The 15,390-nt window shown below is 34.9% G+C and overlaps 1 protein-coding gene across 1 annotated transcript in view; it reads right to left on the bottom strand.

Moving 5' to 3' along the window:
* Positions 1-11,008, bottom strand: part of LOC129233037 (uncharacterized) — a 21,474-nt gene extending 10,466 nt beyond the window's left edge. Inside the window, exons 1-3 of the mRNA XM_054867119.1 lie at positions 10,912-11,008; positions 3,825-4,105; positions 1,144-1,257 (exon numbers count right to left, since the gene is read on the bottom strand). Of these exons, the coding sequence (XP_054723094.1) occupies positions 1,144-1,257; positions 3,825-4,105; positions 10,912-11,008 (492 nt within the window). The remainder of the gene's footprint in view (positions 1-1,143; positions 1,258-3,824; positions 4,106-10,911) is intronic.
* Between the last annotated feature and the right edge of the window lie 4,382 nt (positions 11,009-15,390).

The following is a 15,390-nucleotide window of genomic DNA, read 5'->3' as shown; positions in this document are numbered from 1 at the left end:
GGGGAAAATGTGTCTGTCAGTCTATTCGCAACTCCAGAGCTCGAACACGCCACCTTGCGGTGATTAATAATACTAAAGAAAAAGGTAAAACATTCCATTCCACGTGTTTTCTTTGGGGGTAAATTACGGGCTTCAGACAGTTTTTGTTGTAATGTAATTTCAGAAGAATAGAAAAGAAAGCTTCCCCCAAAACACGGTGGAAAATTAATGTCATTCACTAAGTGTGAATGACATTAATTTTCCACCTTAATGACATTAATTTTCCTTCCTTCCGCAAGTTATAAGTTACGGCATCTGTTTGTTTTACCTTTTTCGTCCGCCATTAGACAGTGGCTGCAGCGCCCCCTACAGTTTATTGGAGTTGCGAATTGTTAGAAGTGATCTCAGCCTTTTTTCTACTAATTTTTAAATTTGCAAAATGGATCATTTTTTAAAGATTAATGTTTTCAAAGCTTTTAATTGCATTAAAAATAAACTTGATGGAAACGCCCCAGTTAAAACTTCGAACCCCCCCCCCCCTCACGATCACCAGAGGCTGTAGCTTCACCTTACAGTTCGGAATTGCCTTGAATTTCCCCGTAGGCGCTAATGTTAAGTTTTTTTGAACTGTTCAAAATTGAACAGAAAATTGTTCAAATCAAAAAGTGAACTATGGGAATGAGGTGTCCTCGCCGAGATCTTTCGAAGAAAAAAAGTTTGTTCGAATCGGACTACTCATTCAAAAGTTATTAGGCGTGGAGAGACAGACCGACAGACATTTTTCCCCCATCTCAATACCCTACTTTCCAATTTTTAATTTTTCGATATTTATTTAATTATTTTATTTAGTTTCGACTTTATTTTTGTTTTTTGCGATATTTTTAAGATGCATTAAGCCTTCTTTCATGCTTTTTTCTTCTTTTTTTGACTTTTACTGGGAAAGTAGGCTTAAAAAAAGGTTCTTAAGACTAGTTACATCCTTATAAGTGATCTTAGCCTATTTTCTACTAATTTTTAAATGTGCAAAATGAATCATTTTTTTTAAAGCTTAATATTTTTAAAGCTTTCAATCGCATTAAAAAGAAACTTGATGAAAACGCCCCAGTCAAAACTTCGAACCCCCCCCCCCCCACAATCACCAGAGGCGAAAAGAAAGTTTCTCACCAGTACTCTGTTGAGCTGCTTGTGAAGCACAGCCTGCTGGTCATACATCAGGGAGCGTAGGGAGTCCAATTCCATACTCACCCCCAGACGGATGGATTTCTCCATGGAAGACATCTACGGAAATAAGAGCTAATATTAAAATAAAAATTCAAAAAAAACCTGCTACCAATATTAGGTTTATAATCTACTAGCTGTATCCGACGTGCGTTGCTACGCCAACAAAAAAATCCATCATTATACTGATTTTCATGACAATCGGTTGAACGGGGCAGAAGTGGCTACACTGCAGTGCCACCTGGTGGCGAGTGGCTTCAATGAGCATAGTATGCACCTTCTACATATATATAGCAATTTTCATAATGATCGGTCCAGGTATCCAGTGAAGCCTCAAGTTTTGTACTCACGCAGTTTGCGAGATCCATCCATCGCTAAAAATATCAAATAGAAAAAGTTTCAAATCCCCCCGTTGCATGAAAAGCCATAAAACAATAAATTTATTTGTTCAAACTCAAGAAAAATGCTAACTTCTTATCAATGAGATCTTTCACGCAAATTCATTTCTGCATTTTATTCGTATTTATCCAATGGATCGTGACTTAAATCGGAATAAAAAAGGATCGGATTTTTTTCGAACTGGTCTATAAACATTCCCGGTACCAAAAATAACAAACGGTGAAAGTTTCGGCCAAATCTGCCGGGTAGTTTTTGAGTTCAGGGATGACATACAGACAAACATTCATTTTTATATAGATATAGAAGATGACAAAATTATATTCAATTTTTAAATCATGTAATATCAGAACCATGGAGCATTGTTCAGCCCCCCCCCAAGTTCAATGGTGCAAATTCCCCCTTAAAATTTTTTTCAACCCTCCCCTCCCCCTTTTTAGAACTCTTATTTTATTTTGTTATTTTTAAAAATATTTTTGTTTATTTATTTTTAACTAGTGGTACCTGCACGGCTTTGCCTGTAATAGAAAATTAAAACGTCTTTTGGTTCGCCTGCATATTCGCAAATAATGTATGGCGAGTTTTTTTGCCAATTAGCTTGTGCTCATGTTGTGGTTCCACGTTACGATAATTTCATAATTTACTCGTCCATCTTATGATCATTTTGCTCGGGAAGATGTCCTTAAAATTGGAATAAAAAAAGAACCACATTGAATTTTCGAAACATCGCACCAAGGTGCACCCCCATGCTACAAACTAACTTTGAGCCAAATTTCATGAAAATCGGTCTAGGCGTCACAGACATCCAGACAGACAAAGAGACTTTCAGCTTTATTATTTTAGTAAAGATGACAAAAACTATATTCAATTTTTAAATCATGCTATATCAGAACTATGGAGCATTGTTCAGGACCCCCCCCCCCCCCAAGTTCAATGGCGCAAATCCCTCCTAAAATTTTTCTCAACCCTCCCCCCCTCTTTTTAGAGCACATGCACACAACATGCCCCCCACACATGCACACAAAGTAAATAAATAAATGAAATGAAATATAGATAGAATAAAATAAATAATTTAAATTAAAAATAAAGCAAAAAATAAATTTATAAATAAAAAAAAATATAAAAAAATGAAAAATCCCCCCAAACATTTTGACGGCTCAACTTGTGCCGTAATTTTTCTTTGTTGGCACCTTTGTATTGAATTCGACTCTTAGGTAGAATAATATCGAATGGGTGTGGGAATAGTTGCGATTTTTGGTCGCGTAAGATCGAATGAATCCCTGTGGTACGAGTTTCGATACGAGTTTACCAGGTTTCTAGCTCAACTATTGCGAGAGATATTGGGTTTTCAGCGCTTTTTAAAAAAATTTAGACCACTGTAGGGTGTCTTTTCATCCATAAGCTCATTTTTTGCATTGAAAAAGGCGTTCCCTGTAACGCCAAAACACGTGTCTGCAGTTATTTGCAAATTTGTGCTTCTTCTAACGTTGTTTTGTCTTACTTTACTGTTCAGCACAAAGGTATTTATTTATCCTACCTTCACTGTAGGGCAGTCCGAAAATGGAAATGCTTTCATATTAAAAGTTTAGCACAATTTGAAACGGAAAAATGTATATTTCAATTTTTTTAAAAATGTTGTACACTTTTCAAGTTTTGCAAGAAAATATAACTATTAAACATTTTAATCAGTAAAAAAATCGATTTCTCCAATTTTTTCCAGAAAAAACGACAAAGCTTTAAAATTTGCCTCTAGTCTCATTCCTTCAGACTTTGCAGCCCTGGAAAAAAAAAAATCCCACGCATGCCCAGTGGCGTAGCTAGACCCGACTTTCGGGGGGGGGGGGGGGGGTACTTATTATTATTATATATATATATATAATCGCTTGGAATTTTTTCCTTTTCTTTTTTTCTTTCTCTTCTCTCTTCTTTTTCTCTTTTTTTGAGACTAACTTTTCGGGGGGGGGGGGGGGTTGTCCCCAACCCCCCCCCTTAGCTACGCCCCTGCGCATGCCACACATTACTTTTCAAATATCTAGACAACGACCCAACCTGGTACAAAGCGTTCAATATAACGTTTAAAATTTTTAACGAGGGTCGAAACGACCCCCATTATAAATTTCGACATTTAACGTTTTTTAAACTTTAACGACTCAGCTCTGGAAAAAAAAAAAAAAAGTCACACGTACACCCCATATCACTTTTCAAATTTCTCGACCACGACCACAAGGTACCTGGTTTTTCAGGGAGTGTTCTTCCGCCTCCTTGTTCCTGCTCTTCCTCCTCTCCTCCCTCCTGGCGGAATCTTCGACTCCCTTCGCCGCTCTTCCCTCCTCCTTCGTCCCGGAATCTTCCCCCTTCGGAGTCCGGGACTCTCGGGCCTTCTCCCGCTTGGAGGATTTGACCTTGGCGCTCCTTCGCTTCGTGACCTCCTCCTTCTTGGAGTCGGACTCGGACTTCTCCTCCGCTTTCGGAAAGACCTCCTCTTCCTCGATGCTCGGGCACGATGCGGAACCTCGAAATAAAAGAAATAAATTCAAATTTTCAAAAAAGATGCTACTGTAGTACCAGGGGCGGATCTAGAGGGGGGCCATGGGGGTCATGGCCCCTCCCAAAGCCTTGTGATTATAGGAATTTTTTAAAGGAAAATAAAATATTATGAGAAGATAACAAAATTTAACACATGTATTTTACTGAAAAAGAAGTATAGGCCTTAATTGGGAGATAAATTATGTCCCTACCCTCAAAACAAAACTTTTATTTCCAAAATTTTTCTCCATCTTTTACATCATTTCTTCATTCCAACTACATACACTTGGGCAATCTCTAAATGCTGCGGTTCTCAGAGTATACCTATTGTTCACAAGACCAAAGAGAGCCTACATTTTCGTTTTTATTGCTTTAATTTCGAAACTAGGGGGAGAACCCCCTTTTCCTATGTCCTTTCACAAATGCCTTGATATGTAGCAAAAAATTGCATTTTAAGTCTTCTATGTGGAAAAAAAATGTCAACGAAAACTAGCTTATCCAGCCCTTATCACTTAACTTGCTTAAAAGCAACTTAAATGAATTTTTTTTTTTTGGACTTCAATTACAAACGAGTTTTGATAGGACCCTCTCCCTCCCTAGTTTATATCGTGATAATAGCTTTAAAAGGGGGTTTTTTAGAGGAGATCACGAATCTTCCATCCCCTTCTAAAATATGTATAAATATAGTTAAAAATCGAATTTTTTAGAGCCTCAAAGGCAAAACATTTCCAGGAAGGAAGGATTCTAAGCACCTTCACACTTCCTTTAATGTAAGCAAACATTATCTAAAGATGCATTTTTAGGCTGGACAGCTGAAGAGCTAGAAGAGCACTCCTCCTCTTCTAACTTCTCAATGTATAATACAGAATATTTTGGTTTCTAAGCGTTATTTTCAAAAAGTATTTCGGGGCCAGCGCCCGAACCTGACCTTTCTCCGTACATCATCAAAAATAGACAAAATACGTTTTTAGTTTCCTAATTTTCAAAAATTACTTGAAAATTTAAATTTTGAAACATTTTGAGGGAGATTCCTAAATCCACCCCCTTATCTAATGTCTCGATACCCCGAAAATTGAGTTTTTAAAACTTCATTTTAATAAAATTTCTGGGGAGTTATCAGGGCTCAACTTCCCAATAAGCAGAGGAGGCAGCTGCCTAGAGCGGCAAATTTTTCAGGGGCGGCAAATTTGCTATTATGATACACATTTTTTGAATTAAATTGTTATTCTTGAAAGTAAAATATTAGCATTCTTTCATTTTCCACAGAGACAATTTTTTCTTGTAATTTAATAATGATTACTTTCACACATCTTATGAAAGTCGAATGTTTTTCAATCATGGTATTTGCCGAATAAAAAAATTTTTTGGGAGATCACTGTGATCATATCATCGGGACTCCTCAGAATGTGAAACGCCATCATTTCTTCATAAGTTTGACTGTTTGAATCTGGCGAACACTTTTGTACGTTTTTTTTTTTTTTTTGAGTTAAGGATATTTTGCTTCTTTTAGAGGGGGGGGAGGGGGCGGCAGATTTCAAATTTGCCTAGGGGCGGCATGGAGCTAAATTTGGTCCTGGGGAGTTTGTTTAAAAATTTCGGATGGCCCCTCCCAAAACAATCGGCTGGATCCGCCACTGTGTAGTACCGCCTTTAAGGGACACCTATGAATAAGGGACTTTTTCTTGTCCCCCTGCCTAGGGATCTGCATGTATTTATCTCTGATTAAGGAACACTATCTAAGGGACAGTCACAGAGACAAAATTGCATTAATTATTGTGTAAAAGCAAAGGAAATAAATGTATAAGAGTTGAATTTATCGAAATAAATTGAAATTCATTCAAATATATCCAGCCACTTCAAGAAATTTTTCAATTAACACCCTAAACTCAATGGCAGCTAGTGATGTGGATCGGGTAAATACCCGGTGGGTAGGTAAAGATTTTTCGGGTATTTACTTGGGCATTTACCCAAGGCCTGGGTAAATACCCAAAAACTGGGTATATTAAAAAAAAAAACGCAAGAAGTGAATGGGAATTTTTTTTTTTAAATCTAAACATAAAATAATTCGTAAAACTGATACATGCATATGTGTTACACAGTTTATAATATTTTTTTATTGAAAGACTTGGTGAAATTATGAAAGAAACAAATACAAATACAAAAGTGACGACCAGCAACAGGCTCTGGGCCCAGCTAGGCTGGTCCTAGTCCATTGACAATCCCCAGTGAAGATCAATGGCCCTCTTAAAACTATCTACTCCCTCGCTCATGACCACCTCTCCCGGTAAGCTGTTCCACTACCCTACTAAAATAATAATTTTTTCTAATAACCATGTCAGCCCGAGATTTAAATAGCTTGAGACAGTGACCCCTCGTCCTGTTTTCAGTGCTGTGACCAAAGTATTCCTTCATTTTACAGTTTCACTTTAATCAAACCTTGTTTGTTTCTTTTAAATTAGATCTGTTTCCTATGCAGTTTATTGCAACAAGTATTAAAAACTCTACAGAAATTCTTTTATAATGTAGAATGTATATCAGATTTTCTGTTCTGAAACACAAATACAAAAGTGACGACCAGCAACAGGCTCTGGGCCAAGCTAGGCTGGTCCTAGTCCATTGACAATCCCCAGTGAAGATCAATGGCCCTCTTAAAACTATCTACTCCCTTGCTCATGACCACCAAGCTGTTCCCAGGTTCCACTGCCCTGCTATAATAATAATTTTTCCTAATATCCATGTTAGCCCGAGATTTAAATAGCTTAAAACAATGACCCCTCGTCCTGTTTTCAGTGCTAAACTTCAGCCCCATAACATCTTCCATTTTAATGAATTTAAACAACTGAATCATGTCCCCTCGCTCTATTCCTTGCTCGAGACTGTACATTTTTAGCCTTCTGAGCCTGGAATCGTAGTCTAAGTGAGAAAGTCAATTTATTAGCCTTGTAGCCCGCCTTTGAACCCTTTCCAATGCGTTAATGTCTTTCTTAAGATAAGGAGACCAAAACTGAACAGCCTACTCCAAACGAGTTCCTACCAAACTTCCATATAAGGGCAGAAGAACTTCTTTAGATTTGTTTGAAATAGATCTATTGATAAACTCAAGCATCTTATTGGCTTTGTTGCTAGCTATGCTACACTGTTGGCTGAACTTTAAATCCTGACTTATTAAGACGCCCATTACGAAGGACTCGTGGCTGATTTTTGTTACTGACCTCTTACTTTATCTTATTTAAAACGAATAAAATACCTGATAACTCACAACGTTTAAACAGAAAGCCGAAAGGTTAAGTCCTGTAAATCTGTCAATAATATTGCGTGCTTATACAAGTAGTGATGATATCACACCAGTGTCGGGCATTAATCAATTTTTTCAATTGCCTTGTTAATTGATTGAAAAAGTAATTGCAATTAAATTAATTGCAACTAAACTATCAATTGCACTTTGCAATTAATTTAATTGGATTAAAGTACGTTAATCGTTTCTCACAATTAAAATAATTGCAATTAATTTTTTAAATCATTTTATGAAACAATTAAAACTAACAATTATCTAAATGTATCAATAGGTACAACGCAGGAAACAAAGTTCAAAGTGTTATTCGATTTCGTATTTTCGTTCAGTGTTGATTGCTCGCTCGCTGCGTGAACTATTCTCGTCTTGGCAAGTTTTTTTACACACGTTAATGTTTGTGTTTTAATTAACTGTTTTAAGTTTGTGCAAATCTTTGTTTTATAGTTTAACCCGTAACAGGGGAGGCGAGAAAGGACATAACAGCGGATGAAAGATCTCGGAGACCGCTCTGTTTTAAATGTTTTTTCTTAAATCGTGTAATTAAAATGCTTTTCTGTAATTTCTGCCAGATGTTCTTCGGACTTTTATTAGTACGGGAAAAAAATATTTTTCAATTTTTAATTGAAATATACTTTTTTTGAGGAAATTTTTCTGGAGTCATAAGATTTTTTGGGAAAAGTCACATGCTGCAGTAAATAATTTATTGCTCGTAATAAAGTTACTGTTGCGAATTGATATTTTATTTGTTCCTAACATGTGTATTTAAATAGTTAGATAGTAATATAGCATCTGTCCGGCATCCTTGTCCCAGGTAGTCCTGTCGGCCGTTGAGTATATTACACAAAACCAGTAATTTCTTAAGAGTTAGTTTTAATTAAAATTCACAAAACAATTGACAATTGTTAATTGTAATAAACTACAACTAACAATTAATTAATTGTTAACTGTGGTAAACTACAACTAACAATTAATTAATTGTTAACCGTGGTAAACTACAACTAACAATTAATTGTTAACCGTGGTAAACTACAACTAACAATTAATTAATTGTTAACTGTGGTAAACTACAACTAACAATTAATCAATTGTTAACTGTGGTAAACTACAACTAACAATTAATCAATTGTTAACTGTGGTAAACTACAACTAACAATTAATTGTTAACTGTAGTAAGCTACAATTAATTAATTGTTAATTGTAATTTTCCACAATTACAATTGATTAATTGTTAGTTGTTGTGGTTATGTTTACCAATCAATCAATTGTTAATCTTTTATTGGCAATGCAATTAAAATTTGCCCAACTCTGTATCACACAGTTGAAGACACAGAATTAATGTTGATGTGAAGGAATGAACATTGGAAACTTGTTTAAAACTTTACCAAAGATTTATTGGTCCATCGGAAACTAAAATAAACTAATAAGAACAGCGCAGAGGCGGAGTTCAATAACTCCCCAACACCTACCGGACCTTACACCTAAGAGGCTGAGCGAAAGAGAAAGAACAATTGGAATCGTTCCCTATTTATACTTGCATGCCTCATTTGCATAAGATCGGGCATCAAAGGATGCCAACCCGAAACTGAAACTTTACATGTGCTCAAAGGGTTGAGAAGTTCATCTCATTTGAATCAAGTTGAGATTTCACATCACATTAGGAATAGGAACGCGGTTCGATATCGTTTACCGACATCTATCAATAAAGAGATGCAGTCCCAAAGGTGTTTAAAAATTCATTTTTTTAGAACTTCGACTCGGGAAAAATTCCGGGGTCCCTTTTCTATGACATCCATCAATGGCTGAACTAGCCAGATCCTAATATAGTAATCCAATATAGTAATCCAATATAGTAATCCAATATAGTATCGTTAAAAACAGAAAGCAGTGACCCCCTCGTGGTGCTTTCCTGGCAAAACCTTAACCCATCACAATGAAAAACAAAGGAACAATAAATAAAAACGATACTATATTCATACATACATGAGAAACTAGCAGAGTTCGAAAATATCATGATATTTTCGAAGATATCCCACATTTCTCATGAGCACAAAACTAGTCTTAAAAATAGGTAAACGCATCCTCAAAAACACTTGATTTTCTTATGTTGGGAAATGTCAAGTGCTACATTTAGGGCATGGAAATAAGTGTACAAGTTATTATTTGCAAGGTTCAGTCATTAGTCAGGCAGACAAAGTTACTGATCGTTGGGTCCTAATAAGTCAGGATTTAAAGTTTAGCCAACAGTGCAGCTTTGCTAGTAACAAAGCCAATAATAAGATGCTTGGGTTTATCAATAGATCTATTTCAAATGAATCTAAAGAAGTTCTTCTGCCGTTATATAGAAGTTTGGTGAGACCCCATTTGGAGTAGGCTGTTCAGTTTTGGTCTCCTTATCTTAACAAAGATATGAATGTATTGGAAAGGGCTCAAAGGGGGGCTACAAGGCTAATAAATTTCGCTATTCCAGGCTGGGAAGGCTAAAAATGTACAGTCTCGAGCAAGGAAGAGACCGAGGGGACGTGATTCAGTTGTTTAAATTTATTAAAGTGAAAGATGTTACGGGGCTGAAGATTTGATAGAGGGGTTGACAGTATTTTGCATAGAGTAAAAAAGGGATTTTTTCTTTTTTGGCAGAATTCCAAAATTAATTATTCATTAACTATTGAATGATTCATTAAAAAACAAATCACACATAAATTCTCATGCAAATCTGAAGTTACCAAGGGCCTTGTTGAGTTCATATGCAATTGACCATGTGATTTCGTGGCAGAAAGTACGTTAAGTGTGGATTTTAAATCAATAACTTTTTTTTTTTTTTTCAAATTGTTGACATGAGCCACTATTAATGCTGGAAGCAACAGCTTTTTTTCCTGTGTTAATTTTCATCTGTAAGAGTCATTAAAACACTTTTTTTAATGCACCCCTATAAGCAAAGCAAAAACAACAACAGTCTAAGTATTTTAAATTGAAAAAAAAAAACATGATAGACAGAACAGCATGCTCTAACTCAACAGTAATTTTCTTCATTTGTTTGCCTCAATAATTAACAGAATAAATAAATGAAATGAAAACAAGTAAAAGTAACTCGTAGTTAATGTCGTTCTGCTTAAATGACATGCCAGTTGTCAATGGATAGCACCAGTCTATGAACACCTCCACAATTAAGGCATAGTAATGAAGGGGAGAAAAAGCCTTATCCTTTTTGTACCAATAGCATTCGAGAACAGGACTTTTGGACCTGTAGATGCAACACTCACGTATTCGGCCTCAGAATACGTGATAAAACACAAAGATTCAAAGCCAGCTCATTCAACATTACTTGATTCATACTCATCAAGTTTCAAATGAGATTAGACCATAAATATTTACTTGTTCCACCACAACTACCAGCAAGTCAAGGTTTGCATTGTTATACTTTGAATGCTTGTCCAGCATGCAAAATCCAGCTTGCGTTGTTCAAACATTTTGCTGGCTCAGCAGCAATCAAGAACACCACTTGCTTGCACTGTCTGTTTTTCTAGCATCAGTTGCCTTTCCACTTTTGACACACAGAATGACTTCTAGCATCAGTTGCTTCTCTTTATAGCTATCCAGCATGATTTATAGTATAAGTTGTTGCTCAGAGCCTGTTGCTGGTCGTCACTTTTGTACAGTAGAAGACCGTTATAACGCCGACCTATATAACGCCATTCTCTATAAACCGCACAACTTTTCAGAAGTAAACAATAGGTTTTGGAAGCTTAAAAAATACCTCTGTTTTGCTTTGCAAACATAAAAAATGTTAGGCAAATTAAATTTTGAAAATTTTTCATGTTTCCATCTTATTTCAAAGCTTTTAAATTGAAAATTACTCTTAGTAAACAGAAAATACCAGATGGCTCTTGAAAAGGCAGCTGTCACACAAACCATGAAGCTAGCAGCAGTGCAGGATAATTTACTTTTTTAGATTGTGAAACATATTTATTTGTGAACAACTAATTGTAACATTGGTGCTTTAATACTCATTGCAGATAAAACTCATTCTGAAGTGCTAATACATAGATACATTCTGAATATTAGTTTCAAAATTTGTGAAATGATCTATACAATGCAAAAATCTGTACAACGCAAAAGCTCTGGTCCCAAGGTGTACCCATCACATTGAAAAACAAAGGAACAATAAATAACGTACATGAGAAACTAGCAGAGTTCGAAAATATCACGATATTTTCGAAGATAGCCCACATTTCTCATGAGCACAAAACTAGTCTTAAAAATAGGTAAACGCATCCTCAAAAACACTTGGTTTTCCTACATTATTCCAATATGTAGACTTAAAATTAGGGTTTCTTTCATTATCTATACCTGATATTTCATTTTACATTTTTATCAAGTGAATTTAGCATTAGCTGTTCTACTCATTTTTCTTCTATTAGCCACTTTTATAGTTATACTAGCTGCGTTGCCCGGTCCACCTCTAAAATAAAAATTGTGTCAAGTGACGTATATTCAACAATCAGGCGTAAAAAAAAATTAAAAAAACCATCATGATTTCCTTTCCAAACAACGACGACAGATATTAAAATACTTTTAAGAAATTGAATCCAGAAAGATGGATTTAAAATGCGTAACCATGGAAACACAAAATAAAATAAGTTTAAGGAAATAAATTGCGAAAGAAAATGGTTCACAATTTGAACGGAATCGAGATTTCTCAAACTTGGTTTAAAAAGGCTCGTAACTTTTTTTCCTTTCGAGACAAAAGCTGAATTTTTCGACCACAGGTCGAGTTAGATCCGGAGTAAAAAAGGTCGCTTTTTCCAATGGCGACGAAAAGAAAGCTGTGGGACAATTCCTTCACTTTTTAGTGATTTATTTAATGAAGAAAGTGGTGCATAAATTTCAGCTAAGCCTAAAAAAATTCGAGCTAAAAACGCAAATAACTCCCGCCGTAATAAAGTTGGAGCGTTGGAACAAATTGCGTAGAATGCAGAAAATGCTACCCTTTCTAATGATATGTAATATTAATATGTGCAAGTCATTTTTCACCCCCATATTTGAGAATTTATGTGAAAATTGGACGTAAATTGGAATAAAAAAAGAACTATTCATCGAATTCTATTCGAACTGGTCTGAGAACCTTCTCAGGACTTAGAGGAACAAATTGTGAAAATTTCAGCGCAATCGGCCGGGTAGTTCTCGAGTTTTGCGAGTTCAAACACACAGACGCTTTTTGGGGACTTAACTTTATACTATGTAGAGGTGATTCGGAAATAAAAAATATGCATTAATCAATGCATGATCATAAGACATTTTCCTTTTTTTTTCTGACCAACGTTTAATATTTAACTAGGCACTCTTAGTATAAATAAAAATTATAACATTACCAATAATTTTGTGAACATAAAATACAAGTAAAAAAAGAATACAGTCAGACCCCGGTTTAACGAATATCTATTTAACAAATTTCACAATTTAGCGAATTTTCCCCCCCCCAACTAAAACGCAGGTAAAAAGCCCTATTTACCAGGGTTGGCCAGATTGGACCCAATGGGTTTTTTTGAAAAAACCCATTTAAAAAAACCCATTATTTAACCCACTTTTGGGTTTTTTAAAATTTTCTGAGAAGTTTTTTAAAACAATAATTAATTTAAATACTTTCACAATTTAAACTTCTTTTTTATTTGTTCTTCACCACAGACAATGGACATAAAAAATGAATTTTGAACTTTAATAATATTTTTTAACTCTTCATGGCATTAAAAAAATACTTCAAAGATTTTAAATAAATATATTTAACTTTTTCTTTAACTAGTCAATAAATAACTCAATTTATCTTGACCAAGTCCTGTCACGTCTGATTTTCTCGATACTTGTAGATTGTACAGAAGAAACTACGCTAGCTATAAGTCTTTCATGTGAATTATTTTCTGCAAACCAACACGTCACAAATCTCAAATAAACAACGTATATGTTTTAGAAATTAACAGGTTTTTCAAACTGTCAAACAGAAAACAGAATAGGATGTACAATACTTTCATTATCTTACAAAAAAGTTTAATATTTCTTACTCTGTACACAGAAATAGAAACAGTCAACAAAACGTTCGAAGAAATGTCTTGATTAAGCTGAATTCAGTAAAAAGGGATTTAAACTACATTGACGTTCTACAGTAGTTTTGCATAACAAAATGAAATACAATAAAGTAAAATGCAAAAAAAAAAAAAAAATAAATAAATAAATAAATAAATAAATAAATAAAAAATGTAGTAATTAAAAACGAACAATAGATTTTATCACTCGAGAAGTAACTTTGCCCTAACTGTTGGTAATCATGGAAACTAAAAAATCTTAAACTTCACCATTCTTGGGTTTCGTTGTCTTTTATACTTTTCTTCAGAAAACGCTGAACTTACCAGCTTTTTTACCCCAAGACAATTCTTGTGCTTTGTTCATATACTTACGCTACAATATGCTACAAGTACCCTACATTTTCCCTAAAAAAGACAAAAAAATCCACATTTCTTTTAAAAAACCCAGCTTTAGTTGGGTTTTTTTTGGGTTTTATTTAAAAAACCCAAAAAACACTGGGTCCATGGGCTTTTTTAAAAAAACCCGGGTATTTGCCAACCCTGCTATTTACCGAATGAGATAAATCTACTACTCGGAACATTAAAATTTCGAATAAACTAGCGTGTAACGTGTTTTTGTGCCGTAGCTTATTACGGCTGTTAGATAAGGGAGAGTGCATTTTTTTCTCACCCCGATATTACGAATAGGCTCGGTTTAACGTACAAAAATTTGGGTCCCGAAGAATTTGTTTAATCGGGGTCCAACTGTATTATATTACTATGTTATATTAACGGTGTAATTACTACCTCATTGGTTACTTTTGTTTATTTTTAACTATCTGCGTTGCCCGGCTCTGCACGGTCTACCTTGAAAAAAACCATTGCGTCAAGTGAAGAATCTTCAATAACCAGGATTAAATGAAAGAAAAAAAAACCATCGTGCAAAATTTTCTCGCCAAAAAATGACGACAGATACTAAAATACTTTTAAGAAATTAAATAAAAAATGAGAAAGATGGATTTAAAAGGCGTAACCATGGAAACACAAAACAAAATAAGTTTCCGAACTGAAAATGAGAAAGATGAAAATAATGGATTCAAAAAGCGTTACCGTGGAAACGCAAAATAAAATAAGTTTCAGAACTGAAAATGAGAAAGATGAAAATAATGGATTCAAAAAGCGTTACCGTGGAAACGCAAAATAAAATAAGTTTCAGAACTGAAAATGAGAAAGATGAAAATAATGGATTCAAAAAGCGTTACCGTGGAAACGCAAAATAAAATAAGTTTCAGAACTGAAAATGAGAAAGATGAAAATAATGGATTCAAAAAGCGTTACCGTGGAAACGCAAAATAAAATAAGTTTCAGAACTGAAAATGAGAAAGATGAAAATAATGGATTCAAAAAGCGTTACCGTGGAAACACAAAATAAAGTAAGTTTCAGAACTGAAAATGAGAAAGATGGAAATGATGGATTCAAAAAGCGTTACCGTGGAAACGCAAAACAAAATGGTTAAAAACTTGAATGGAGAACAGATTTTTGAACTTCATTTCATTCGCTTGTAACTTTTTTTCGAATGGAGATAGAGGGTTAAACTTTCGACCTTGGGTCGAGTTAGATCTGGAGTAAAATAAGCAGTTTTTTCCAATGCTGTCAAAAAGAAAACTGTAGGACAATTCCTTCACTTTTTATTGATGGATTTAATGAAGAAAGTGGTGCATAAATTTCAGCTAAGCCTAAAAAAATTCGAGCTAAAAACGCAAATAACTCCCGCCGTAATAAAGTTAGAGCGTTGGAACAAATTGCGTAGAACGCGGAAAATTCTTCCCTTTCCAACGATATATAATACTATTATTTGCAGGTCATTTTTCACCCCCATATTCGGGAATTTACGTGAAAATTGGGCCTAAATTGGAATAAAAAAAGAA

This window comes from Uloborus diversus, unplaced genomic scaffold (genome assembly GCF_026930045.1).
Source record: "Uloborus diversus isolate 005 unplaced genomic scaffold, Udiv.v.3.1 scaffold_15, whole genome shotgun sequence".
In the NCBI taxonomy this organism is placed as follows: domain Eukaryota; kingdom Metazoa; phylum Arthropoda; class Arachnida; order Araneae; family Uloboridae; genus Uloborus; species Uloborus diversus.
Note: the sequence above shows the minus strand (reverse complement) of the source record. Positions and strands in the feature narration are given on the sequence as shown.